We start from the raw sequence: 26,457 nt of genomic DNA, 5'->3' as shown, positions 1-26,457 counted from the left end.
GTCTCAGCCTTCTGAATAGCTGGGATTACAGGCATGCTCCACTATGCCTGGCTAATTTTTGTATTTTTAGTAGAGATAGGGTTTCGCCATATTGGCCAGGCTGGTCTGGAACTCCTGACCTCAAGTGATCCACCCACCTCGGCCTCCCAAAATGCTGGGATTACAGGCGTGGCCTGGCCACTCATATATAATTTATATCTGTGACCTCACTGTGGCTTGTGGAGGATACAGTGACAAACTGCCAAAGTCTTCCCCCAGCCTTTGAGGCCCTGCAAGATATGGAAGGCCCATAGCCTCCCTGGCCTCGCATCCCCCCCTTCCCATCTCTCTCCACAGCTTCATCGTCATCAACCTTCTGGTTGCCCCAGGAATACGCTAAACTCAAACCAACCTTGGGACTTTTGCACTTGCTGTTTCCTCTGCCTAGAAATCCCCTGCCTCCCAACTCCAGGCATAACTGCTTCCTTCTTGTTTTTCTTTTTCTTTCTTTCTTTTTTTTTTTTTTTGTTCTTTCTTTTTTTGTGAGATGGAGTCTCATTCTGTCACCCAGGCTGGAGTGCAATGGTGTGGTCTCTGCTCACTGCAACCTTCACCTCCCTGGTTCAAGCAATTCTCCTGCCACAGCCTCCCGAGTAGCTGGGATTACAGGTGCATGCCACTATGCCTAGCTAATTTTTGTATTTTTAGTAGAAACAAGGTTTCACCGTGTTGGCCAGGCTGGTCTGGAACTCCTGACCTCAGGTGATCTGCCTGCCTTGGCCTCCCAAACTGCTGGGATTACAGGCATGAGCCACCGTGCCCAACCCTTCTTGTTTTTCACATGTCAGCTCAAATGTCATTTCCTCAGAGGTAACTGCCCTGGATCTAGGGTCTCTAAATGAGCCTCCTGCTCCCTTTTTTTATTATATTATCCTGTCTGTACACCTTGCTCTGTTGCCCAGGCTGGAGTGCAGTGGCACGATCATAGCTTGCTGCAGTCTCGACCTCCTGGGTTCAAGTGATCCTCCCACCTCAGCCTTCCAAGTAGCTGGAACTACAGGCATGCACCACCATGCCAGGAGGATGAAAAATTTTGTTTTGGCCGGGTGCGATGGCCCACACCTGTAATCCCAGCACTTTGGGAGGCCGGCGTGGGCAGATCATGAGGTCAGGAGTTCCAGACCAGCGTGGCTAACATAGTGAACCCTCGTCTCTACTAAAAATACAAAAATTAGCCAGGCATTGTGGCGTGAGCCTGTAGTCCCAGCTACTTGGGAGGCTGAGGCAGGAGAATTGCTTGAGCCCGGGAGGCGGAGGTTGTCGTGAGTTGAGATCATGCCACTGCACTGCAGCCTGGGCAACAGAGCGAGACTTCATCTCAAAAATAAATAAATAAAAATAAAAATACAAAAAAATTAGCCGGGCGTGGTGGTGGGTGCCTGTAATCACAGCTACATGGAAGACTAAGGCTGGAGAATTGCTTGAACCTGGGAAGCGGAGGTTGCAGTGAGCCAAGATCGTGCCATTGCACTCCAGCCTGGGCGACAAGAGCAAGACTCTATCTCAAAAGAAAAAAAAAAAAAAAAGAAAGAAATTTTGTTTTGTAGCCACAGGGTCTTGCTTTGTTGCCCAGGCTGATCTCGCACCCCTACAATCCCCCTTCTTTGGCCTTTGAAAGTGCTGGGGATTAACAGGTTGAGTCACTGCCACACTGTTTCTGTATCATCATCTCTAAATTGGTGATTAAAATGGAACTTTTGCTGGGTGTGGTTGGCTCACACCTGTAATCCTAACATTTTGGGAGGCTGAGGCGGGAGGATCACTTTAGGTCAGGAGTTAGAGACCAGCTTGGCCAGTATGGTGAAACCCTGTGTCTACTAAAAATACAAAAATTAGCCAGGCATGGTGGTGCACACTTGTAATCCCAGCTGCTGGGGAGGCTGAGGCACGAGAATCGCTTGAATCTGGGAGGTGGAGGTTGCAGTGAGCCAAGATCATGCCACTGCATTACAGCCAGGGCAAGAGTGAGTGAGACACATCTATTATTCCAGCACTTTGACAGGCCCAGGCCGAAGGATCACTTGAGGCCAGGAGTTTGAGACCAGCTTTGGCAATATAGCAAGAGCTCCTCTGTACAAAATATTTTTAAAATATAAAAAAATAGGCCGGGCGCGGTGGCTTACGCCTGTAATCCCAGCACTTTGGGAAGACGAGGCGGGAGGATCACGAGGTCAAGAGATCGAGACCATCCTGGCCAACATGGTGAAACCCCATCTCTACTAAAAATTAAAAAATTAGCTGGGCGTGGTGGTGTGCGCCTGTAGTCCCAGCTACTCCGAAGGCTGAGGCAGGAGAATCGCTTGAACCCAGGAGGCGGAGGTTGCAGTGAGTTGAGATTGTGCCACTGTACTACATCCTGGGCGACAGAGAGAGACTCCGTCTCGAAAACAAACAAACAAGCAAACAACAACAACAAAATAGGGCTTTTGGTGAGGATAACTGAGTGCTTTGCCCATAGTGACTGCTGATTAAACGTTAGGTATTGTTACTTATTTTGTGTATGATTGTTTACCTCTTCCATTAAATGAACAATACATGAGAGGAAACAGGTTCACTTGGTTACTCCGGAAACTTCAGCACCTAGAACAGAGCCTGGCCCATTAGGCAGTCAGTAAACATTTTTGAATGAATGAATGAGGCAGGAGCGATTATGAGCCCCCACTTTCCAGATGCGGAAGTGGAGCTTTAGGGTCACGAAACCAGAAAGTGGAGGAGTCAGGATTCAAACCCAGGTCAGTCTGCTTCCAAAGCTTCTACTTTTCATCTCTGTGTCCAGAGGGAATTCTTTTTCGGCTCCGGACTTCACTTCTCCTGCCTATACTCTAGGTGTTTACCCTCGTTGGAGACTTGAGGAAGGCGGTCCAATATTCTTGAAATCCATTGTCGGGTTTTCTACCCTCCCCTTTTCCCCCACAACTTTCGAGCCATCTCTGCCTGACACGCGGGCTAGTCCAAGCCTCACAACTGCTGGGCCTGTGCCAAAGCCCGGACTGGATAATGCGGTTGTGGGAGGCCAGGGCTCTAAGGGCGGAGCTAAGGGCCTGGGGCCGCAGACAGAGCGGTGGGGAAAGTTAGGGAGGGACGGCCGGGCGCGGTGGCCCACGCCTGTAATCCCAGCACTTTGGGAGGCCGAGGCGGGCGGATCACGAGGTCAGGAGATCGAGACCATCCTGGCTAACACGGTGAAACCCCGTCTCTACTAAAAATACAAAAAATTAGCCGGGCGTGGTAGCGGGCGCCTGTAGTCCCAGCTACTCGGGAGGCTGAGGCAGGAGAATGGCGTGAACCCGGGAGGCGGAGCTTGCAGTGAGCCGAGATCGCGCCACTGCACTCCAGCCTGGGCGACAGAGCGAGACTCCGTCTCAAAAAAAAAAAAAAAAAAAAAAGTTAGGGAGGGACTACCAGACCGCGGGGGGAGGGATTTAAATTCCGAGGCCAGAGCTAATCCTATAAGAAGGTCCTGTCCAGAGCTTTGGAGAAGTACTATACTATAAACCCTTGGCGGTTCAGGGGGCGGTGCTAATGATTCCGTGGGTAGGAATAAAACTTTAGCACCCGCAAGATTCTGGGGGTGGGGCTAAGAGCCTGGGGGTGGGCCTAGATGTAATAAACAAGAGCTCCCTGGGCGGGTTTGGGGCTCTAAGGTCGGGCCCTGGCCTTACGGAGGGGGCTTTTGGAAAATCCAATGAAAGTCTGAGGAGGTTTTGGGGATAGTGGAGTGTCTTCCTCCACACCATCCTCCTCCCGGAGCTCGGGGCTGCGCTTCAGGCTGAAAGCAGGAAAGGCCCTGCCCCTTCCAATCCCTCTACATCCCTATTGGTGAAGGGCCCTGCGCGACAGGCTCTCATTGGTTCTGAACGGGCGAGGAGGGGGGTCTAGAGAGACTACACTCCGGTTGTGGGCGGGACCAGACGGTACCTAGGGGGATCCGGGCGCAGCCAATCCTGGCCCGAGGATTGTGTTGGGGAGCTTGGCAGGGGGTGTCCCGACCCCCCTCTCTGGGCATCCTGGGGATGACCCCAGCGCCGGGCCCGGCGCCGGCCGCCTGATGCCAGGCGAGCTGAGCTGGGGATGCTGGAACGAAGGGCGTTGCTATGGCAACGGGAGGCAGGGCCTGGTGGGGGGGACCGGGCCCGGGCTGGGACCGGGGGGGCCGGCGGTGGCTGTGGTGGGGCGATGGCGGAGCGCGGCCCGGCCTTCTGCGGCCTGTACGACACGTCCTCGCTGCTGCAATACTGCAACGGTGAGACCCCTCCTCAGTTCCGACCTTGGCCCCGCCCAAGGCTGGACCCATCTCTTCTTGCCCCAGCCTCCTCCTTCCAAGTCCCCATCCCCCTCCCTTGCTGAAGATCCCCCTTTTCTCTCCCTCAGCAGGACCCTGACCCAAGAGCAAGGTCCCTGGTCCCCAAAACCTAGATCCCAGCCCCCCATCCACTTGGATCCTCCTGTACTCCCGAGGTGGCTAGACGGAGAGGAGAGAAGGGGGCAGAACCCGAAGGAACCCGGGATTGGAAGGGGGAACGGCCTGGGGGTCGATTGGGCCTGGAACTCTGCCCTTTCTCTCTCCCCTCAAGCTTCTGGAATGCTCCCCTATCTCCATAGCAGGGGGACAGACAGAGGGGGTGGGGGTGGATTTGGTGTTGAGTTGAGGGCAGAGTGTGGGACTGGAAAGGGACGGCCAGAGGACTTTGCTTCTAGGATACCTCCCGAATCCTCTGGCCCTGGCCCTCCCATGCATTAGCACCATCCCTTCTCCCTAGACAAATGGGTGTGATACCAGAAGGGCCACTGTGGGTGTCGGGCTCAGGTGAGGGGAGACAGGAGAAGAGGGGAGTTGGGAGGGAAAAGTGGGAAGTGAGGCCTGGTCTCTGGGAAAAGGCTGAGGATGGGGGGATGGTCAGGAGGGAGCGGAGGGCTTGAGTCACAGGGATGGGGATGGCGGAGGTGTGGGGGTTGGTAGGATGGGCTGGCCAAGGCCTGACAGTGCAGCTGGCCGCTCTGGGTGGGGCAGAAGGGTCAAGATGAAAGCACCTCTATTAACTCAGTTTGGAGGTTCAGTCCTCTGGGCACACACCCTAGTGCCAGGGACCACTGGAATTGGCAGGGGACCCAGAATGCTTATTTTGTCCTCCTCTGTCCCTCTAAGAGCCAGAATGACAGGGTGGCCATTCCTGTTGAGTATGGGTTCTTCCATTGAACGGCTGTGTGTCCATGTAACAAGTAACGTCACCTTTCTGGGCTTCAGTAACCTTCCTCCTCCTCTCCTCCTAAAATGGATTATGCTACTACAACTACTAGAGTTGCCAAAAGCATTAGGTATCATAAAAATAGTTAATCCTATTCTGGATTTATCGAGCATCAACATGAGCCAGGAACGTGCTAAGTGTTTTGCGTGAGCAGTGCCTGGCACATGTAAGCTCACAGTAACAGATGCCATTTTTCTGGTCGTATAATTAATGGTAGGTAGGACCAGGCTGAGCACAGGAGGTGATTGGGTCCCCCGCCCCCACCTACGGGCTGAGTGATCTTTGGCGTGTCTCTGCACACTCCTACTGGCCTCCTTCCTTAGTTTCCCGTCTGCAAAACGTGATGCCAACAAGACCCCCAGAGGTTTCCCCCTGTTACGAGTTCTAAGTCCTGACGGCTCACTCCTTCTGACCTCAGGAGGCTCCCACCTCCCTCTGCAGGTCCAGGCACCGGACCTGGGAGGCGCTGAGTGGGGGGCAGGGCGGGCAAGCCTCGGCAGGCGATTGGGCTAGGAAGGGAAGGAGGGAGGAGCGGCGGCTGCACTGCGGAGCCCAGAGGGCCAGCTGCGCGGCCTGTGGACGCGGGATGGCAGGGGCGAGCTCCACGCCCTGTCCCCCTCTAAGCTACCACCTTTACTTCCACCAGGCTGGGAACCAGGGCTTCCTTGGTTGTGGTCAGCAATGAGTCTGGGTATGAGTATTCTGGGGGAAAATGGGGAGAGGGGCCATTTGGGTCTCCGCCCCTCCCACTGGGAAAATGAGCGGGGTTCGGGGGGCGACTCGGGGAGTCATTTTGGCTGCACCCATAGGCTGGAGAGCCAAATCTGGGGCGCGGGGTACAGAGGCGAAATAAAGAAGGGGAACAGAAAAGAGGAATGCCTGCTGGGGAAGAGTTTGGTTGTCAGTCCGGTCTGCATCTCCCTTGGGTCTTCTGGGTCTGCGATGCGCTGCCTGCAACCCCCAAGTCCGCCGCCAGGGGCCGCCGAAGCTCTGTCCTTGCAGCTGGCTCTAGGGTCGAACCCCAGGGTGAGGAGAGGAGGGGAAACGGGGAGGCTAGGCATGACCTTTTGGCTTGGAAAGTCTTAGAAACAGTGAAGAGACGTTGGTATTCATAACAGAATCTTCGTCGGAGGATGTTGGGGATCAATTCTAGAACTTTAGTGTCATTAGGAGTAGGTTGGTGTCATTTTGCAAATGCTCTTATCACTCATAGATACTTAACGTCTTAGTCATAAAATCAAAGAATCTTTTTTTCTTTTTCTTTTTTCTTTTCTTTTCTTTTCTTTTTTTTTTTTTGAGACGGAGTCTCGCTCTGTGGCCAGGCTGGAGTGCAGTGGCGCGATCTTGGCTCACAGCAACCTCCCACCCCCCGGGTTCAAGCGATTCCCCTGTCTCAGCCTCCGGAGTAGCTGGGACTACAGGCACGCGCCACCACGCCCGGCTTTTTTTTTTTTAATTTAATTTAATTTTATTTTATTTTAGTAGAGACGGGGTTTCACCATGTTGGCCAGGATGGTCTCGATCTCCTGACCTCGTGATACGCCCGCCTCGGCCTCCCAAAGTGCTGGGGTTACAGGCGTGAGCCACTGCGCCTGGTCACGTCTTAGTCATAGAATCTTAAAGCCAGAGCGAGAGGCTCCTGGGTTCACAGACTCTTAGAAAATAAGCGGGAAGGGACTTCCCCAAGGTCACACGGCCAGCGCGCTGTGGCAGAGAGGAGTGTGCGGATGGGTTGGAGAGCTGCGGGGATTTCCTTCCCCCTTCAGAGTCCTCTTCCTTGGCCCATGTCCAAGTGTCCCAGCCCCAGGTAGCGGGACAGGAAAGGGGCGTGGCTGGCCCCCCGCTTAGACCCAGGAAGGCGGGAGGGACCCCTTGGGCACTGGAGCTCCTGGGTGGCCCTGCAGCCGGCACTCCCCCGTCTTCCAGATGACAATTTGTCGGGCACGAGCGGTATGGAAGTGGACGACCGCGTGTCGGCGCTGGAGCAGCGGCTGCAGTTACAGGAAGACGAGCTGGCGGTCCTAAAGGCGGCGCTGGCGGATGCTCTGCGTCGCCTGCGGGCATGCGAAGAACAGGGAGCGGCGCTACGCGCGCGGGGCACCCCCAAGGGCCGGGCGCCTCCGCGCTTAGGCACCACTGCCTCGGGTATCCCCGTTAGACTGGAGGGGTGGGATGGGGAGGACCGGGGCCTGGTCCTCATACTCACCCTCTTCTGTCCCCTAACCCCATCCCTCCAGTGTGTCAGCTCTTGAAAGGCCTTCCCACCAGGACGCCCCTTAATGGCTCGGGACCCCCGCGGCGCGTGGGTGGCTATGCCACGTCCCCATCCTCTCCCAAGAAGGAGGCGACCTCCGGGCGCAGGTAAGGCACAAGGCCGGGACCCCCAGCCTCTTCCAAGACCTCGTGGGAGACAGAGGTGGTTTGTTTGCCTGAGCTCCAGCAGCAGAGGGTGCAGGGAGAATCTCGCTTGCTCACGGCACTCGCCTGCTGGCCTAGAAGGCTCTGCCCCCAACTGTGTGCTCTCTTTTAGCAGTGTCCGCCGCTACTTGTCACCAGAGCGCCTCGCCTCGGTGCGCCGTGAGGACCCCCGCAGCCGGACCACATCCTCCAGCAGCAACTGTAGCGCCAAAAAGGAAGGGTAAGGACTGGGGCGGCGTCAAGCCGCAGAAAGAGATAGGGAGGAAATGGTCGAGAAATGTAGTCATGCCCCAGGCCACGAGGTCGTAACCTAGAGTGGGGCCAGCTAGTTCAAAAGCGGGGACGGTGCCAGAGCCTTGGAGGGACCAATCTTGAGGTGGCACGGTAACAGTGGAAGGTCTGGGAGGGCGGGGTCAATATTGAGGGGCGTGGCCAGAGTTTTTAGAAGCTGGACGGTCAGGTCTACTGGGTGAGGAAGTCAGGGAGGAGCTTGGCTTATGGGCGTGGTTATTAAGGTACAGGAGAGGCCCCGTTGAGTTTCAGGGATGAAGTCAAGGCAGCAGCCACAGAGTTTCTGCAAGGAAAGAGGGAGTCTGAGGAATTTAAGGGTGCAGCCACAGTGTTCGCCTGGGCGAAATTAAAATCTGGGGTACGGAGTAACAGAGGCTGAGACCAGGTGGAGGCATTCCAGATTCCAGAAGCTTTGACATCAAAATCGGGGGCACTGCCAGGTTGAAAAGGGCGTGGCTTAAAGGTTGGGCGGGGCCGTAGGGGCGTGGTCAAATGCCAAGAGGTGGAGCCAACTTGGAGGCCTCGAAGGTACTCACATAAGGAATACGTGAAAATGGACGTAATCAGAATGCCTGGCGGGCCGGAGAAGGAGCGTTGGCGGGAGGTAGCAGTCAATTCTCAAGCAACTGAGTCAACTCAGGGACAGGGTTAGAAGGGAGGCTCAGAATGACAGGCGTGCTCCAGAGGCGGGGCCATACTGAAGATCTGGACAGAGTCAAAACCTAAGGCTATATAATTCTAGCAGTTTGGGAGGCGGAGGCGGGAATCATCGCTTGAGCTCAGGAGTTCGAGACCAGGCTGGGCAAAATAGCGAGCCCTCGTCTTTACTAAAAATGAAAATAAATTAGGCCTGGCGCGGTGGCTCACGCCTGTAATCCCAGCACTTCGGGAGGCCTAGGCGGGTGGATCACAAGGTCAAGAGATCGAGACCATCCTGGCCAACATGGTGAAACCCCCTGTCTATTAATAATACAAAAATTAGCTGGGCGTGGTGGCGCGTGCCTGTAGTCCCAGCTACTCGGGAGGCTGAGGCAGGAGAATCACTTCAACCCGGGAGGCGGAGGTTGCAGTGAGCTGAGATCGCGCCACTGCACTCCAGCCTGCTGACAGAGCAAGACTCCGTTAAACAAACAAACAAACAAAAAAAAAAAAAAAAAAAAAAGAGAGAGAGAGAGAAAGAAAATAGCCAGGCGTGCTGGCCTTCGCTTGTAGACCCAGCTACTTGGGAGGCTGCGGCAGGAGGCTCACTTAAGCCTAGGAAATTCGAGGTTTCAGTGAGCCATGATCACGCCATTGCACTCCAGTTTGGTCGACAGAGCCACACCCTGTATCAAAAACAAAACAAAACAAAAATCACCCTAAGGCTGGAGTTATGGTGCAGTGGGCGTGGTCAGCGCTAGGAGGCCACGCAAGGGCAAGACCAAGGTCAAAAGCTGCAAATTTCAACTCTGCTCAAACATAGCAAACACAAATACAGCGTTGTGTATACTCCAGGCACTTCCCAATAATTAACCAATTTCACCCTCGCAACTACCCCCGGGAGGTGAGGGTACTCTTATTTATTTATTTATTTATTTTGAGACGGAGTCTTGTTCTCGTTGCCCAGGCTGGAGTGCAATGACACAATCTCAGCTCACTGTAACCTCTGCCTCCCGAGTTCGAATGATTTTCCTGCCTCAGCCTCCCAAGTAGCTGGGATTACAGGCGCCAGCCACCACGCCAGGCTAAGTTTTGTATTTTTAGTAGAGACGAGGTTTCACCACGTTGGCCAGGCTGGTCTTGAACTCCTGACCTCAGGTGATCTGCCCGCCTCGGCCTCCCAAAGTGCTGGGATTACAGGCATGAGCCACCGCGCCCGGCCGGGTACTCTTATTATCCCCATTTTTTAAATGAGGAAACCGAGGCAGAGGTTGGACGACCTGTGTACACTGCTAGGAATTAGCAGAACTGGGGTTTTAACTCGAGCAGGCGCGCTCCCGAGTCCATGTTCTCAACCACTCTCCCCCACCCACCCCGAAAGAACCTGGGATCGGGAGTCCACAGCCCGGGATGTGTGACCCGGTGGGACCCTCCGGCTCCAGGGGTGGCTGTGGAGGGCGGGGCAGGGGCGCGGCGGCCCGAGCGCCTCCCAGGGCCGGAAGCGGCAGAGCCGGTCCCGGCTCCACCCCCGGCCCCGAAGCTCCGCCATCCGCCGCCATGAGTAGCTTTGGAGCTGGGTGAGACCCTTTCGCAGACCACCCCCCATCTCCTCTCCGCGCTCCCGGGGCTTAGATCTCAGGTTTCACCCAACCCCTGGGACCCAGACCGGCGTGGGGACACGCCCCTTCCCTTAAACTCTCCCCGTTTCTCCCGCTGCTTGACGTTTGGGGTGCTGGGGGAACTGCGGGTGGGGGGCGCTGGGGAGCACCTTGCTGATTAGGAGGGAAGGGTCCTTGGTGACTCCCTTCTTCCAGGATCGCGTCCCTGCCACTTCGTGCTGTGTGATCTTTGGCGATCACTGCCTCTCTGGGCCTGTGTCTTAGGCTCTGCAAGATCAACCGAGCAAAGCACACGGCCTGCAGAGAGGCAGCGCTCTGCCCCTTACTCGGCCCCGTTTTCATCGGAGACCTCCGGGGAGCGGTGGGGGTGGAGGAATGGTTTCTCCCCTTTTCTGAACTGAATACTAAGACCTTTTTTTTTTCTTTGTCCTTTCCCGACAGCAAAACCAAAGAAGTTATCTTCAGTGTGGGTGAGTGGGGAGATGGGGAAGGGCCCGGTGGAAGCTTGCTTGTTGGGGTGACAGGCTGGAGCCAGAGGTCAGGAGTCTTGGCTACTGGGTCTTTGCTTCTCTGGCCTCAGTTTCCCTGCCTTTAAAAAAAAAATAAATAAAGCTGGAAGAGGAGAGGGAATAGGAATGGGGCTGGTGTCAGTGCCTGACCTCTGGGGGTGTCCTGGCAGAGGATGGCTCCGTGAAAATGTTCCTGAGGGGCCGCCCTGTGCCCATGATGATCCCAGACGAGCTGGCACCCACCTACAGCCTGGACACACGCTCGGAGCTGCCTTCTTGCCGGCTCAAGCTGGACTGGGTGTATCCTTTTGCTGGAATCTTCTTGGTGCTCCTATCCCCTCAGGAGGAAATAGAAAGGCGGTCAAGGCAGCTCAGGCCTGTAATCCCAGCACTTTGGGAGGATCGTTTGAGGCCAAGAGTTTGAGACCTGCCTGGGCAACACACAAAACAAGCACAGCACGTTCAAGGGCTATGTGGCCAGAGTGGGATTGGTGCATTTGAGCAAAAAGAGTTGGGAATGGCTGGGAGCCCGGGCTCTGGAGTCTGACAGAGATGGGTTCAAACCCCAGTCCAGCCCGTAGCTGGCTGTGTGACCCTGGAAAAGTCGCCTTGACTCTGAAAAAGGAATTTTATGATCTCAGGTCCATAGACCTGTGAAATAATGTGTAAAGGTACTGAGCTCATAGTATGCGCCCCAGGCACAGGGACTGAAAAATACTAACTCAGCACGTTGGGAGGCCGAGGTGGGTGGATCACTTGAAGCCAGGAGTTTGAAACCAGCCTGAGCAACATAGCAAGACCTCGTCTTTACAGGAAATAAAATAGCAGGCCGGGCACGGTGGCTCATGCCTGTAATCTGAGCACTTTGGGAGGCCGAGGTAGGCAGATCACCTGAGGTCAGGAGTTTGAGACCAGCCTGACCAATATGATGAAATCCTGTCTCTACTAAAAATACAAAAATTAGCCAAGTGTAGTGGCATGTGCCTGTAAACCTAGCTACTCGGGAGACTGAGACAGGAGAATCGCTTGAACCCAGGAGGCAGAGGCTGCAGTGAGCTGAGATTGCCCCACTGCTTTCCGGCCTGGGCAACAAGAGTGAAACTCTGTCTCAAAAAAAAAAAAAAAAGAAAAGAAAAAGAAAAAAAATAGCCAGCCATGGTGGCATGCTCCTGTGGTTCCCAGCTACTCTGGAGGCTGAGGTGGGAGCATCACTTGAGCCTGGGAGGTTGAGGTTGCAGTGAGCCATGATTGTGCTATTGCACTCCAGCATGGACAACAGAGTGAGACCCTGTCTCAAAAACAAAACAAAACAAAACAAAAAATCCAAAATAATAACTCAAGCACTTACTATCTGACAGACACTGTTGTAAGTTATTCCAGGTATGAATTTGTTTTTTTACAACTAGTGGCCTCCAAGAGCTCTGAGGCCTACAGTTTGGAAATTATTATACCTCCTTTCCAGATAAGGAAACTGAGGTTATAGATAGGAGACAACAATCCTGATTCTGGGACCCAAACTTTTTCCTAAAAGCCTATTGAGCTTGGAGTCCACACCCCAGGAACCCGGTCCTTGTCTGCTTCTCTCTGGGCCTTGGTTTCCTCTTTGGAGGAGCAAGGGTGGTTGATGAAATGGCCTGGCCTTCTGGGTGCCCAGAGCCTTCTCGAGGCAGCTGGAAATATCCCCTGGAATCTGTCCCAAATGTCCTGCCAGTGGGGCTTGATAAGCATCTGATGAGAGGTGGCTGAGACTGCAAAAGTGAGGACCTCAGATTGCTCCCCTTTGCAGTAACTGCAGGTCAGAGCAGTTTCATGGGGTCAGGATATAGGTATATTGACAATCATTCAGATATTTTCTTGTTTTTGAGACACCCAGGCTAGAGTGCAGTGGGACGATCTTGGCTCACTGCAACCTCCACCTCTTGGGTTCAAGCCATTCTTCTGCCTCAGCCACTCGAGTAGCTGGGTGGCATGGGCCACCATGCCCGGCTAATTTTTTTGTGTGCTTTTTGGTAGAGACAAGGTTTCACCATGTTGGCCAGGCTGGTCTTGGACTCCTGACCTCAAGTGATCCACCTGCCTCGGCCTCCCAAAGTGCTGAGATTACAGGCGTGAGCCACCGTGCTTGGCCCATTCAGATATTTTCTGAACATCTGAGACATAGGGCTGGGGACACAGTGCTGACCATGACAGCATCTGCCTGCCCTCCTGGGGCATACAGTCTAGCATGGGAACAAACTCATTGAGAGTGACAACCCAGAGTGTGCAAGACTGGGATAGGGAATCCACAGGGACAGGGCTGACCCAGCCTGGAGTCATGGAGGGCTTCCTGGAGGAGATACAGAAATGAAAAAAAAAAAAAAAAACAGCCCAATCTCAGCCACCATGGAACTCACAGTCTTATTGGAGAATATGAGCAGTTAACAAATAAACCAGATAACTATCAGCTTGGGCAACAAAGCGAGATCCCATCTCTACAAAAAATTTCTTTTTAATTAGCCAGGCAGGCTGGGTGCATTGGCTCATGCCTGTAATCCCAGCACTTTAGGAGGCCAAGACAAGTGCACTGCTTTAGCCCAGGAATTTGAGACCAGCCTGGGCAGCATGGCGAGGCTGCATCTTTACCAAAAATATACAAAAAATTTGCTGGGCATGGCGGTGCATGCCTGTAGTCTCAGCTATTTGGGAAGCGGAGGCAGGAGGATCACTTAAGCCCAGGAGATTGAGGCTGCCTCTTCTGTCATTTATAAGGACACTTGTGATCGGATTTAGGGGCCACTCTGATAATCCAGGATGATCTTATCTTGAGATCTATAATTATATCTGCAAAGACCCATTTTCCTTGTAAGGTCACATTTGCAAGTTGTGGGGATTAAGAAACAGACATAGCCCGGGCGCGGTGGCTCATGCCTATAATCCCAGCACTTTGGGAGGCCGAGGCGGGCAGATCACCTGAGGTTGGGAGTTCAAGACCAGCGTGACCAACATGGAGAAACCCAGTCTCTACTAAAAATACAAAATTAGCCAGGCATGGTGGCGCATGCCTATAATCCCAGCTACTCAGGAGGCTGAGGCAGAAGAATCCCTTGAACCTGGGAGGTGGAGGTTGCCGTGAGCTGAGATCACACCATTGCACTCCAGCCTGGGCAACAAGAGCGAAACTCCATCTCAAAAAAAAAAAAAAAAAAAAAGGAAACAGACATTCATTTTCTTTTGGAGTGGGAGGGGACCATCAGCCCACTACAGGGGTGAGAGTGGAAACAGAAAAACCTCATTCCAATGACCTTGTTGAGTCTGGTCCTCAGCCAGTGTGTGTGATGCAAAATACATTCCTTGGCTGGGCACCAGTGGCTCAAGCCTCTAATCCCAGCACTTTGGGAGACCAAGGTGGGTGGATCACCTGAGGTCAGGAGTTGGAGACCACCCTGACCAATATGGTGAAACCCCATCTCTACTAAAAATACAAAAATTAGCCTGGCATGATGGCATCCGCCTGTAGTCCCAGCTACTTGGGAGGCTGAGACAGGAAAATGGCTTGAACCCAGGAGACGGAGGTTGCAGTGAGCTGGGATCATGCCACTGCACTCCAGCCTGGGCGACAGACTCTGTCTTAAAAAAACAAAAACAGGCCGGGCGCGGTGGCTCACGCCTGTAATCCCAGCACTTTGGGAGGCTGAGGCAGGCGGATCATGAGGTCAGGAGATTGAGACCATCCTGGCCAACATGGTGAAACCCCATCTCTATTAAAAATACAAAAATTAGCTGGGTGTGGTGGCGTGTGTCTGTAATCCCAGATACTCAGGAGGCTGAGGCAGGAGAATCGTTTGAACCAGGGAGTCGGAGGTTGCAGTGAGCTGAGATTGTGCCACTGCACTGCTGCCTGGAGACAGAGCGAGACTGCGTCTCAAAAAAAAGAAAAAATAAATAGGCTGGGCGCCGTGGCTCCCAGCACTTTGGGAGGGCGAGGAGGGTGGATCACAAGGTCAGGAGATCGAGACCATCCTGGCTAACATGATGATACCCCGTCTCTACTAAAAATACAAAAAATAAGCCGGGCATGGTGGCGGGCGCCTTGTAGTCCCAGCTACTCAGGAGGCTGAGGCAGGAGAATGGCGTGAACCCAGGAGGCGGAGCTTGCAGTGAGCTGAGATCACGCCACTGCACTACAGCCTGGGCGACAGAGTGAGACTCCATCTCAAAAAAAAATAATAATAATTAATTAAAAATAAATAAATAAATAAAAACAAAACAAACAAACAACAACAACAAAACACATTCCTTAACCGGCCCCTGGGTGGCTCCAGCTATGGCTACCGTGGCCGAGACTGCCGGGCCAACCTTTATTTGCTGCCCACCGGGGAGATAGTGTACTTTGTGGCCTCCGTAGCCGTGCTATACAGCGTGGAGGAGCAGAGGCAGCGACACTACCTGGGACACAACGATGACATCAAATGGTGAGATGTGGGACAGAGGGGACGGGAGGGAGCTGTGGCCGGAGATGGAGCTCCAGCCCCTGCCCCTCTATGCCTCTTTTCACATTGCTGCCCTGTGGGGTTTGGGGCAAGGCTAAGCCTTTGCTCCCTCTCCAAAGCCACCAGCTGCCCTCAGGCTGAATTTAGTGGGAAAATGTGGATTGAGTATCAATATTTCAATATTTCAGGTGTTTTAGTTGGGTGTGGTGGTAAGCCCCTATGGTCCCAGCTACTCAGGAGGTTGAGGCGAGAGGATCACTTGAACCCAGGAGGTCGAGGCTGCAGTGATTGAGCCACCACACTCCAGCCTGGGTGAAAGAGCAAGCTCTGTCTCAAAAAAAATTCAGACAGTGAATTCACGCAATGCCTGGATCTTTTTCTTCTTTTGAAAATCTGGGCAGCGAGGTGGCTCACGCCTGTGAAAGCAGCACTTTGGGAGGCCAAGGCGGAAGGATCGCTGAAGTCCAGGAGTTGGAGGCTGCAGTCAGCTATGATCCTGCCACTGCACTCTAGCCTGGGGGACAGAGCGGGACTCCATCTCTTTTTTTTTTCTTTTTCTTTTTTTGAGAACTAGTCACTCTGTCGCCCAGGCTGGAGTCCAGTGGCACGATCTCGACTCACTGCAACCTCCGCTCCTGGGTTCAAGCGATTCTCCTGCCTCAGCCTCCCGAGTAGCTGGAACTACAGGTGCCCGCCACCACGCCCAGCTAATTTTTGTACTTTTACTAGAGACAGGGTTTCCCCATGTTGGCCAGGCAGGTGTCAAACTCCTGACCTCAGGTGATCCGCCCGCCTCGGCCTCCCAAAGTGCTGGGAGACTCCGCCTCTTAAAAAAAAAAACAAAACTGAATAGGCACTCCAGACAATTCCTGGTGGCTGGAGCAGGGTGGTGTCAGCCCCCTTAAATAAGTGTGCTCTCCTGGCCACTACGTGAGGTACAGACGTGCGTCCTGCTGGCGTTTGAGTTAGAGGCCCCAGGCCTAAGTCTTGCTTCTGATCCAGCGCACCCGGAGGGCATCCGCTCACTGCTATTAATGGACTAAATACACGTTTATTGACTAAACTCAACCAGCCAATTTGTGGAATGAATGTCCTGGGTCTCTGTGAGCCTCTTCTCTCCCACTGAGCCCTGGTCTCTCTGTCCCTTCTTTCCGCAGCTTGGCCATCCACCCAGATATGGTCACCATCGCCACGGGACAGGTGGCCGGCACCACTAAGGAAGGGAAGGTAATGGAAGGGAGGGGAAAGCAGAAAAGAGTGCAGGACGCAGTTGTGGGGGACAAGCAGCTGGCACCCCCAAGGTAACAAGCCTCTCTTCCCTGCAGCCGCTGCCGCCCCACGTGCGCATCTGGGACTCAGTTTCCCTCTCCACCTTACACGTGCTGGGCTTGGGGGTGTTTGACAGAGCCGTGTGCTGTGTGGGCTTCTCCAAATCTGTAAGTCCTTCGCCCACCCTAACCCCGCCCCTTCGCCCCGAAAAGGAGGGCAAGTGCCCGCACCTTTTCACCCGCCCCTTGGGTTGAGGGCCGGGAATCCTGCTGGAGGCGTGGCCCGCCTCTGTGACGTCATAATGAGGGCGTGGCCTCACCCTAAGGGGCGGGTGAGTCACCGTGCCCGCCCAGCCCTCTCAGGCATTTTAAACCCAGTGCCTAGGGCCCAGCTGCTCCTTGCCCATTTGCAGGCGGGTTTTGGCATGTCCAGGCAGAGATAAGTACAGAAAGCGAGAGTAAGCCTTTAGGAATTTGGAGAGCAGTTTGACAGCACCACAACATCCAAGTGTGTGATTGTGGGCCTTTTTTAAAAAAAAAATCCTATTTTGGCTGGGCGTGGTGGCTTGTGCCTGTAATTCCAGCACTTTGGGGGGCTGAGGTGGGAGGATCATTTGAAGTCAGGAGTTTGAGACCAGCCTAGCCAACGTAGTGAAACCCGTCTCTACCAAAAAAAGTACAAAAATTAGTCTGACGTGGTGGCGGGCGCCTGCAGTCCCAGCTACTCGGGAGGCTGAGGCAGGAGAATCGCTTGAACCCGGGAGGGGGAGTTTGCAGTGAGTCGAGATCGCGCCACAGCACTCCAGCCTGGGCGACAGAGCGAGACTCGTACTCAAAAAAAAAAAAAAAGGCCAGGTGCAGTGGCTCTCGCCTGTAATCCTAGCACTTTAGGAGGCTGAGGCGGGCGGATCACAAGGTCAGGAGTTTGAGACCAGCCTGGCCAACATGGTGAAACCCCGTCTCTACTGAAAATACAAAAATTAGTTGGGCATGGCGGAGGGTGCCTGTAATCCCAGCTACTCGGGAGGCTGAGGCAAGAGAGTCGCTTGAACCTGGGAGGCGGAGTTTGCAGTTAGCCGCCGAGATCGCGCCATTGCACTGCAGCCTGGGCGACAGGGCGAGACTCCAACTAAAAAAAAAAAAAAAAAAAAAAAAAAAAAAAAAAAATCTAATTAGCTGGGTGTACTAGTGTGGGCCTGGGCCTGTACTCCCAGGTACTTGGGAGGTTGAGGTGGGAGGACTGAATGAGCCTAGGAGATCGAGGCTGCAGTGAACTGTGATCATGCCACTACACTCCAACTTGGGCGATATGGCAGGACCCTGACTTTAAAAAGTAAAAAATAAATAAAAATTGGTCAGATGCGGTTCATGCCTGTAATCCCAGCACTTTGGGAGGCCAAGATGGGTGGATCATTTGAGGTCAGGAGTTCGAGACCAGCCTGGCCAACATGGTGAAACCCCATCTCTACTAAAAATATACAAAAATTAGCTGGGTGTGGTAATCCCAGCTACTCAGGAAGCAGAGGCAGGAGAATCACTTCAACCTGGGAGGCGGAGGTAGCGGTGAGCTCAGATCCCACCACTGCACTCCAGACTAGGGGACCGAGTGAGACTCTGTCTCAAAAAAATATATATATATAGATAAAAATCATATTTTACATTTTTATCATATTTGATTAAAATATTAGTCTTCAATGGATTAGGGAGTAAAAAACAGCCAGTCTCCTGCACAGATAGCTTAAGAGGCACTGGATTGGACCCTCACCGGTTTTCTGAGGCCTAAAGAAACATTTAAGAGCTTGGGGTGGGGGTAAGCCATATTGTTACCAAAGGTGTGGAGAAGAAAATAAAACCTTGCCAAATCAAAATTAACCTGTATTTAATGAAAGGTATAAAAGCCCAACATTGGCCAGGTGAGGTGGCTCATGACTATAATCCCAGCACTTTGGAAGGTGGAAGCGGGTGTATCACCAGAGGTTAGGAGTTCAAGACCAGCTTGGCCAACATAGTGAAACCCTGTCTCTACTAAAAATACAAAAATTAGGAGGGCATGTGGTGGCATGTGCCAGCTACTTGAGAGGCAGAGACAGGAGAATCGCTTGAACCTGGGAGGTGGAGGTTGCAGTGAGCCAAGATCACGCAACTGCATTCCAGCCTGGGCAATAGAATGAGACTCAGTCTCAAAAAATAAAATAAAATAAAAAACAAACAAAAACCCAACATAATATCAACTTTGTTAACTGCTGAATTTCACCTACATCAGTCATTCTATATATATGTAAATGCAAATGAGATGATGTCAGCAAGAATTCCTGCCTAGGGGTGCTGGCTGCAGAGAAACAATAGCTGAGGGCAAATGAAATGAATTTATTAGGGATGAGTCATTTCAAAGCATAGTATGAAACCATTTGAGATGTCTTCACAGCTTCTAATGGAGGGTGTATTTTAATGTGTTTCCTGCAAAATGGCCAGGGCCTTTGAAGGTCTTTTTTTTTTTTTTTTTTTTTTTTGAGACAGAGTCTCTCACTGTCGCCCAGGCTGGAGTGCAATGGCGCAATCTTGGCTCACTGCATCCTCTGCCTCCCAGTTCAAGCGATTCTCCTGCCTCAGCCTCCCGAGTAGCTGGGATTACAGGCACCTGCCACCACGCCTGGCTAATTTTTTGTATTTTTAGTAGAGACAGGGTTTCACTATGTTGGCAAGGCTGGCCTCGAACTCCTGACCTCGTGATCCACCTGCCTCGGCCTCCCAAAGTGCTGGGATTACAGGTGTGAGCCACCACGCCTGGCTTTTTATTTTTTTTTAATATTTAAATTTGTTTTGTTTAAGAGACAGGGTCTCCCTGTATTGCCTAGGCTGGCCTCAAACTCCTAGACTCAAGCGATCCTCCCAACTACTGTGCCCAGCCTGAAGGTTTTAAAACAGGCCTGTGTGGTGAATGCCTTGGTGGGCATGGGGGGAGGATGGGCCCTGACTCCCCTTGCCTCTGTCCCCCTCCTCTCTCCTCCTCTTTAGAATGGAGGCAACCTGCTGTGTGCAGTGGATGAATCCAATGATCACATGCTCTCGGTGTGGGACTGGGCCAAGGAGACCAAGGTGGTGGATGTCAAGGTGAGGTGACTTTTCTCATCCCCTCCCGCTGGGTGCCACTGTGGGACTTGCCCAATCTCAGTGGTTAGGAGTCTGCAATCAGATAGACCTGTGTTTAAGCCCTGGCTTTACTCCTTGCTGGCTGTGTGACTTGAGCAAGCCGCTTGCCACCTCAGAGCCTTGGTGGTCTCATCTATAATATGGGGATAATAGGCTGGGCAAGGTGGCTCACACCTGTAATCCTAGCACCTTGGGAGGCCGACATGAGAGGATTGCTTGAGCTCAGAAGTTTGAGATCAGCCTGGGCAACATAAGGAGACCTAGCTCTACTTAAAAAAAAAAAAAAAAAAAAGGCCGGGCACGGTGGCTCACGCCTGTAATCCCAGCACTTTGGGAGGCCGAGGCAGGCAGATCACCTGAGGTCAGGAGTTCGAGACCAGCCTGACCAACATGGAGAAACCCTGTCTCTACTAAAAATACAAAATTAGCTGGGCATGGTGGCACATGCCTGTAATCCCAGCTACTCGGGAGGCTGAGGCAGGAGAATCTCTTGAACCCAGAGGTGGAGGTTGCGGTGAGCCAAGATCACACCATTGCACTCCAGCCTGGGCAACAAGAGCTAAACTCCGTCTCAAAAACAAAAAACAAAACAAACAAAAAATCTGGCACTTAAAAAAAAAATTAACTGGGTGTGGCGTGCACCCGTAGTCCCAGCTACTTGGGAGGCTAAGGTAGGAGGATCGCTTGAACCTGGTAGGTTGAGGCTGCAGTGAGCCATGATTGCACCATTACACTCCAGCCTGGGCAACAGAGTGAGACCCTGCCTCAAAAAAATAAATAGATAAAATAAAATGGGGATAATGGTAGCATCTTCCTCGTAGGGCCTTGGTGAGGATATGGAGATATGGGGTACGGTGGACCAGGCCCAACAGAAGGGTGGGTTTGAGGTGGCTGCTTGCTGACTCTGCAGTCCTCTGGTGTCTCGATTTCCCTCTCTGAGAGGTGGCCTATTTTAAGGATGAGGCATGGTGAAGGGAAGAGATACTTGCCTCAGGTTGCACACCTGTCCTTGGCTGGGGGAAAGAAACCTGGGTTTTGTTTTATTTATTTATTTATTTATTTATTTACTTACTTACTTACTTACTTACTTTGAGATGGAGTTTCGTTCTTGTCACCTAGGCTGGAGTGCAATGGCATAATCTTGGCTCACTGCAACCTCCACCTCCCAGGTTCAAGTGATTCTCCTGACTCAGCCTCCTGAGTAGCTGAGACTACAGGTGTGTGCCACCATGCCCGGCTAATTTTTGTATTTTTAGTAGAGACGGGGTTTCACCATGTTGGCCAGGCTGGTCTCGAACTCCTGACCTCAGGTGATCCATCTGCCTCTGCCTCCCAAAGTGCTGGGATCACAAGCGTGAGCCACTGGTGGAAACCTGGGTTTTGAATCAAGGCCCACTGTTTGGGGAAACAGAAATGGTGCGGAGGCTGTGCTCTGAAATTAGGGCTAGGTGAGCTGGGTTCCATATACAACTCTTGCCTAGCTGTGTGGCCTTAGGCAAATGGTTTACCCTCTCTGAGCCTCACTTTTTTTTTTTCTATTTGAGATGGAGTCTCGCCCTGTCACCCAGGCTGGAGTGTAATGGCATGATCTCGGCTCACTGCAAACTCCACCACCTGGGTTCAAGTGATTCTCCTGCCTCAGCCTCCCAAGTAGTTGGGATTACAGGTGCACACCACCACGCCTGACTAATTTTTTTGTATCTTTAGTAGAGATGAGGTTTCGCCACGTTGACCAGGCCAGTCTCGAACTCCTGACCTCGTGATCCGCCTGCCTCGGCCTCCCAAAGTGCTGGGATTACAGGTGTGAGCCACTACACCTGGCCCTCTCTGAGCCTCACTTTTTTTGTGAGACGGATTTTTCCTCTTGTTGCCCAGGCTGGAGTGCATTGACACGATCTCGGCTCACTGCAACCTCCGCCTCCCGGGTTCAAGCAAGCAATTCTCCTGCCTCAGCCTCCTGAGTAGCTGGGATTATAGGCATGCACCACCACGACCAGCTAATTTTGTATTTTTAGTAGAGACGGAGTTTCTCCATGTTGGTTAGGCTGGCCTCGAACTCCCGACCTCAGGTGATCCACCCGCCTCGGCCTCCCAAAGGGCTGGGATTACAGGCGTGAACCACCACGCCCAGCCTGAGCCTCACTTTTTAATTTGCAATGAGGTGGGCATAATGGTCTTGACCTCACAGGGAGATGGAGAATTAAAGGAGCTAATGATTGTAAAATGTTGAGCACAGTGCTTAGGGCAGAGGAGAGGAGCTCCAAGTGTCTGCTGTTTTGTTAATGATGAAGAAGATGATAATGCTTCGCTGGCTTGTCCTGCTTCCTGTACTTTAATTTACCGTATAGGAAAGGTACTGGCCAGGCGTGGTGGCTCACACCTGTAATCCCAGCACTTTAGGAGGCTGAGGTGGGAAGATCACTTGAGGTCAGGAGTTTGAGACCAGCCTGGCCAACATGGTGAAACCCCATCTCTACTAAAAATACAAAAATTAGCCAGGTGTGGTGGCACGTCCCTGTAAATCTAGCTATTTGGGAGGCTGAGGCAGGAGAATCGCTTGAACCTGGGAGGCAGAGGTTGCAGGAGCCGAGACTGTGCTACCGCACTCCAGCCTGGGCAACAGAGCGAGACTCATATTCAAAAAAAAAAAAAGGCCGGGCGCAGTGGCTCACGCCTGTAATCCCTGCACTTTAGGAGGCTGAGGCGGGTGGATCATGAGGTAAAGAGTTCGAGATGAGCCGGGAAACATGGTGAAATCCTGTCTCTACTAAGAATACAAAAATTAGCTGGGTGTGGTGGCACCTGCCTGTAATCCCAGCTATTCGGGAGGCTGAGGCAAGAGAATCACTTGAACCCAGGAGGTGGAGGTTGCAGTGAGCCGAGATTGCACCACTGCACTCCAGTCTGGGTGACAGGGCGAGACTCTGCCCTGAAAAAAAAAAAAGAAAAGAAAAGTTCAGGTGTGCAGCATACAACCCAAACAGCCGTTTAGGGCAGTCCTGTGAGGGGCGGGTATAGTAGCCTTGGGGACTTTGAGGTCCTCATTCAGAATCTCCCCCACCCCTCAAAGTGCTCCAATGAGGCTGTATTGGTGGCCACCTTCCACCCCACGGACCCCACTGTGCTTATCACCTGCGGGAAATCTCACATCTACTTCTGGACCTTGGAGGGGGGCAGCTTGAGCAAGCGGCAAGGCCTCTTTGAGGTGAGTGCCAGGGGTTTGGGGGACAGGCTGGCCCTGAGAGAGGTAGTTAGGGACAGGCAGGGAGGTAGCAAGATCCCCCAGAGGGTGGCAGGGGTTTGGGATTACAGGGACGCTGAGATGTTGCCTGCTGGGGCCTCAGTTTCTTTCTCCATACCATGGTGATGATCCACCTTAACTCTGGAGTTAAGAGGGTGACCGGGCACCATGAGGTGGAAGAATCACCTGAGCTCATGGCTGCAGTGAGCCGTGATCAAATGATCACTCCAGCCTGGGTGATAGAACGAGACCCTATCTCAGAAAAAAAGAAAAGTTGTGAGGATTCAAAGGGATGAAGAGTACAGCAGTCCCTAGCAGATAGTAAATGGTCAATAAATGGGTACTGTGGCAAGGTGGCTCTCGCCTGTAATCCCAGCATTTTGGGAGGCTGAGGGGGGAGGATCCCTTGAGCCCAGGAGTTCGAGACCAGCCTGGGGAACATGGTGAGACCTCATATCTACAAAAAATACAAAAATTAGCTGGGCATGGTGGTGCGCACCTGTAATCCCAGTTACCTGGGAGGCTGAGGTGGGAGGATCCCTTGAGCCCAGGAGTTCGAGACCAGCCTGGGAAACATGGTGAGACCTCATATCTACAAAAAATACAAAAATTAGCTGGGCATGGTGGTGCGCACCTGTAATCCCAGCTACCTGGGAGGCTGAAGTGGGAGGATCGCTTGAGCCCAGGAGGTTGACTGCAATGAGCCATGATGGTACCACTGCACTCCAGCCTGGGTGACAGAGTGAGATCCTGTCTCAAAAAACAAAAACAAAAACAAAAAACAGGGGTGCTGCGGTTGTCGATATGATGGATAATCAGAGAACTCAGAGGCTGCCTGGCTGAGAGAGCCACAAGCTGAGTGGGAAGCAGAGGGTGGGAAGACACAGGGCTTCCTCCCATAGGGCTCATTGCCTTTGGTGAGAGATGGGGCTTCCACCCCAAAAGAGAAGCCCAGAGAGCAAGGGGCACGGAGATGAAACAGAGACACTGAGAAGGTGGAGTGAGGCAGGGAATGGGACCTAGAGAGACAGACTGGAGATGAGGAGGGAGGAGGAGAGACAGGATGAATGAGGCGCCGACAGGAGGGGAGAAGTCAGGGGGACCAGGCTGGGTGCGGTGGCTTACGCCTGTAATCCCAGCACTTTGGGAGGCCGAGGTGGGTGGATCACTTGAGGCCAGGAGTTCAGACCCGCCTGGCCAACATGGCAAAACCCCATCTCTACTAAAAAAATATGAAAATTAGCCAGGCGTGATGGTGGGCGCCTGTAATCCCAGCTACTTGGGAGGCTGCAGCGGGAGAATCGCTTGAACCCGGGAGGTGGAGGTTGCAGTGAGCCGAGATCACGCCACTGCACTCCAGCCTGGTGACAGAGCGAGACTCCGTCTGAAAAACAAAAACAAAAACAAAACAAAATTAGCCGGCCATGATGGCGCAGGCCTGTAATCCCAGCTACTTGGGAGGCTGAGGCAGGAGAATCGTTTGAACCCGGGAGGGGGAGGTTGCTGTGAGCCGAGACATGCCACTGCACTCCGGTCTAGATGACAGGTGAGACTGTATCTCAAAAGAAAGAGTCAGGGGGACCAGAGAGAGGGCAGGAAGTGGGCCCAGGGGTAGGAAAGCGAGACAATTGTGGTCAGAACCTCTAGGCCACCGAAGCACTGCAGGCCGGATGGAGGCAGGTGGGAGAAGGGATGCTCCACGCAGAGCCTTACCCCAAACGCATAGATAGAGGGGATTGCCTGGCCACGGTCCTGGGTGACAGATGACCTCTGGGAGGCTACCTGCTTCAGGGACGCTCTGACACCTTCCTTTCCTCCCCCACCTTAGAAACATGAGAAACCGAAGTATGTGCTGTGTGTGACCTTTTTGGAAGGTGGCGACGTGGTCACGGGGGACTCTGGGGGGAACCTCTATGTTTGGGGCAAAGGTCAGTGTCACCCCATCTGTTTGGTCCCCAATCCAGTCTTCCGAAACACTCCTGGCTCTGCCTCCCTTCGTGGAATGCTGCTTGTGTGGAATGAGTGTAAATGGATGTCCGATTCCAACACCCTCGTCAAGGTTCAGCTCAAGTATCCCTATCTCCAGGAAGTCTTTATTGACTCCCCCCTGCCTTGCCCTCTGGAAATCCCTTGTTAGGGATCAAGTCCAGATTATCAATGAATGGGTTAGCTCAGTTGTGGTTAGATGATGAATGGATGGATGGGTGGATGGAAGGAAGGACGGATGGTAGATGAATGGATACATGGACAAGTGCTTTGTCCCAGCGTGTGGATCAATGAATAAGGGAATGAAGGAATGAATGAAGGTGTGATCCTAGGAAATGGATGGAAGAATAAGTAAATGAATGTGTCATCCTCCTTAAAGGGAGAGTGACTGGGTAAAGGAACAAATGAGTGGTTGTTACCACTAATGGCTAACTATGTTAGTGAATAGGTTTTGTCTCAGGCAGTGGATCTATACAGCAATGAATGAATGAGTGAATGAGTGAGTGAATGAATGAATGGTTGTTTCAGCCAACAGATTAATGTGTTATGAAGAACAGATTGTTCCAAGAAGTTAATCAGTGAATGGATGAATAAATGACTTGTCTTAGCCAATGGTTGGGTGAAGAAATACTTGCTCCAACCAATGGATGACATTATTAACAAACTAATGGGTTGAGGCTGGGACAGTGGCTCATGCCTGTAATGCTAGTACTTTGGGAGGCCAAGGCAGGAAGATTGCTTGAGCCCAGGAGTTCTAGACCAGCCTAGGCAACATAGTGAGACCCCATATCTACAAAAAATTAAAAAAAATAATAACAACAACATGCTGGGCGCAGTGGCTCACACCTGTAATCCCAATATTTTGGGAGGCCAAGGCGGGTGGATCACCTGAGGTCAGGAGTTCGAGACCAGCTTGGCCAACATGGTGAAATCCTCTCTCTACTAAAAATACAAAATAATTACCCAGGTGTGGTGGCATGCACCTGTAATCCCAGCTACTTGGGAGGCTGAGGCATGAGAATTGCTTGAACCCGGGAGGTGGAGGTTGTAGTGAGCCAAGACTGCACCACTGTACTCCAGCCTGGGTGACAGAGCAAGACTCTGTCTAAAAAAAAAAAAATTAGCTGGACATGGTGGTGGGCGTCTGTAATCCTAGCTACACGGGGCGGAGGGGGGGGCGGTGTTGAAGCAGGACAATCGCTTGAACCCTGGGCAGAGGTTGCAGTGAGCCAAAACGGTGCCACTGCACTCCAGCCTGGGCAACAGAGCAAGACTCCATCTCAAAAAAATAAAAAATAAAAATAAAAAAGAGAGCCCAGCTCACCTGGAGGAAGTGATACCACATTTGAGTCTTGAAGGATGGGAATTAAAGAGAATTATTGTTTCTTCTTCTCCTACCTTGGTCTCCTCCCTGACCTCACAGCCTTCAGCCTCACCACCTTCAATTTGGTTTGTTCCCAGAAGCAAATGTAAATCTGACCCAGTCCCTCCCCTTCCACTGCTCCCAGGTTCCCTTGTGACAAGTCCATGCTCCTTACTGAGGCCTCCAGGACCCTGCCTGGTCAGGCCCTGCTGTCTCCTG

The 26,457-nt window shown here is 52.6% G+C and overlaps 1 protein-coding gene across 7 annotated transcripts in view; it reads left to right on the top strand.

Annotated features, from left to right (window-relative positions):
• The first annotated feature begins 3,926 nt into the window (after positions 1-3,926).
• EML2 (EMAP like 2) overlaps positions 3,927-26,457 on the top strand; it is a 38,340-nt gene continuing 15,809 nt past the window's right edge. The window contains exons 1-12 of one of the 7 annotated variants that reach the window (XM_034945030.4): positions 3,927-4,282; positions 7,212-7,430; positions 7,523-7,646; positions 7,819-7,923; positions 10,694-10,722; positions 10,932-11,061; positions 15,063-15,212; positions 16,388-16,457; positions 16,556-16,666; positions 19,514-19,609; positions 22,719-22,853; positions 24,718-24,817. In XM_034945030.4, the coding sequence (XP_034800921.1) occupies positions 4,111-4,282; positions 7,212-7,430; positions 7,523-7,646; positions 7,819-7,923; positions 10,694-10,722; positions 10,932-11,061; positions 15,063-15,212; positions 16,388-16,457; positions 16,556-16,666; positions 19,514-19,609; positions 22,719-22,853; positions 24,718-24,817 (1,441 nt within the window). In that variant the 5' untranslated portion in view covers positions 3,927-4,110. Of the gene's footprint in view, positions 4,283-5,774; positions 5,977-7,211; positions 7,431-7,522; positions 7,647-7,815; positions 7,924-10,133; positions 10,211-10,693; positions 10,723-10,931; positions 11,062-15,062; positions 15,213-16,387; positions 16,458-16,555; positions 16,667-19,513; positions 19,610-22,718; positions 22,854-24,717; positions 24,818-26,457 lie in introns of those variants that run through there. The other 6 variants (XR_004667809.3, XM_034945029.3, XM_034945031.3 and 3 more) reach the window with 6 other exon arrangements.

The sequence above is a fragment of the Pan paniscus genome, chromosome 20, assembly GCF_029289425.2.
Source record: "Pan paniscus chromosome 20, NHGRI_mPanPan1-v2.0_pri, whole genome shotgun sequence".
In the NCBI taxonomy this organism is placed as follows: domain Eukaryota; kingdom Metazoa; phylum Chordata; class Mammalia; order Primates; family Hominidae; genus Pan; species Pan paniscus.
The sequence above is the reverse complement of the archived record's forward strand: the minus strand, read 5'-3'. Positions and strand labels throughout refer to the sequence as shown.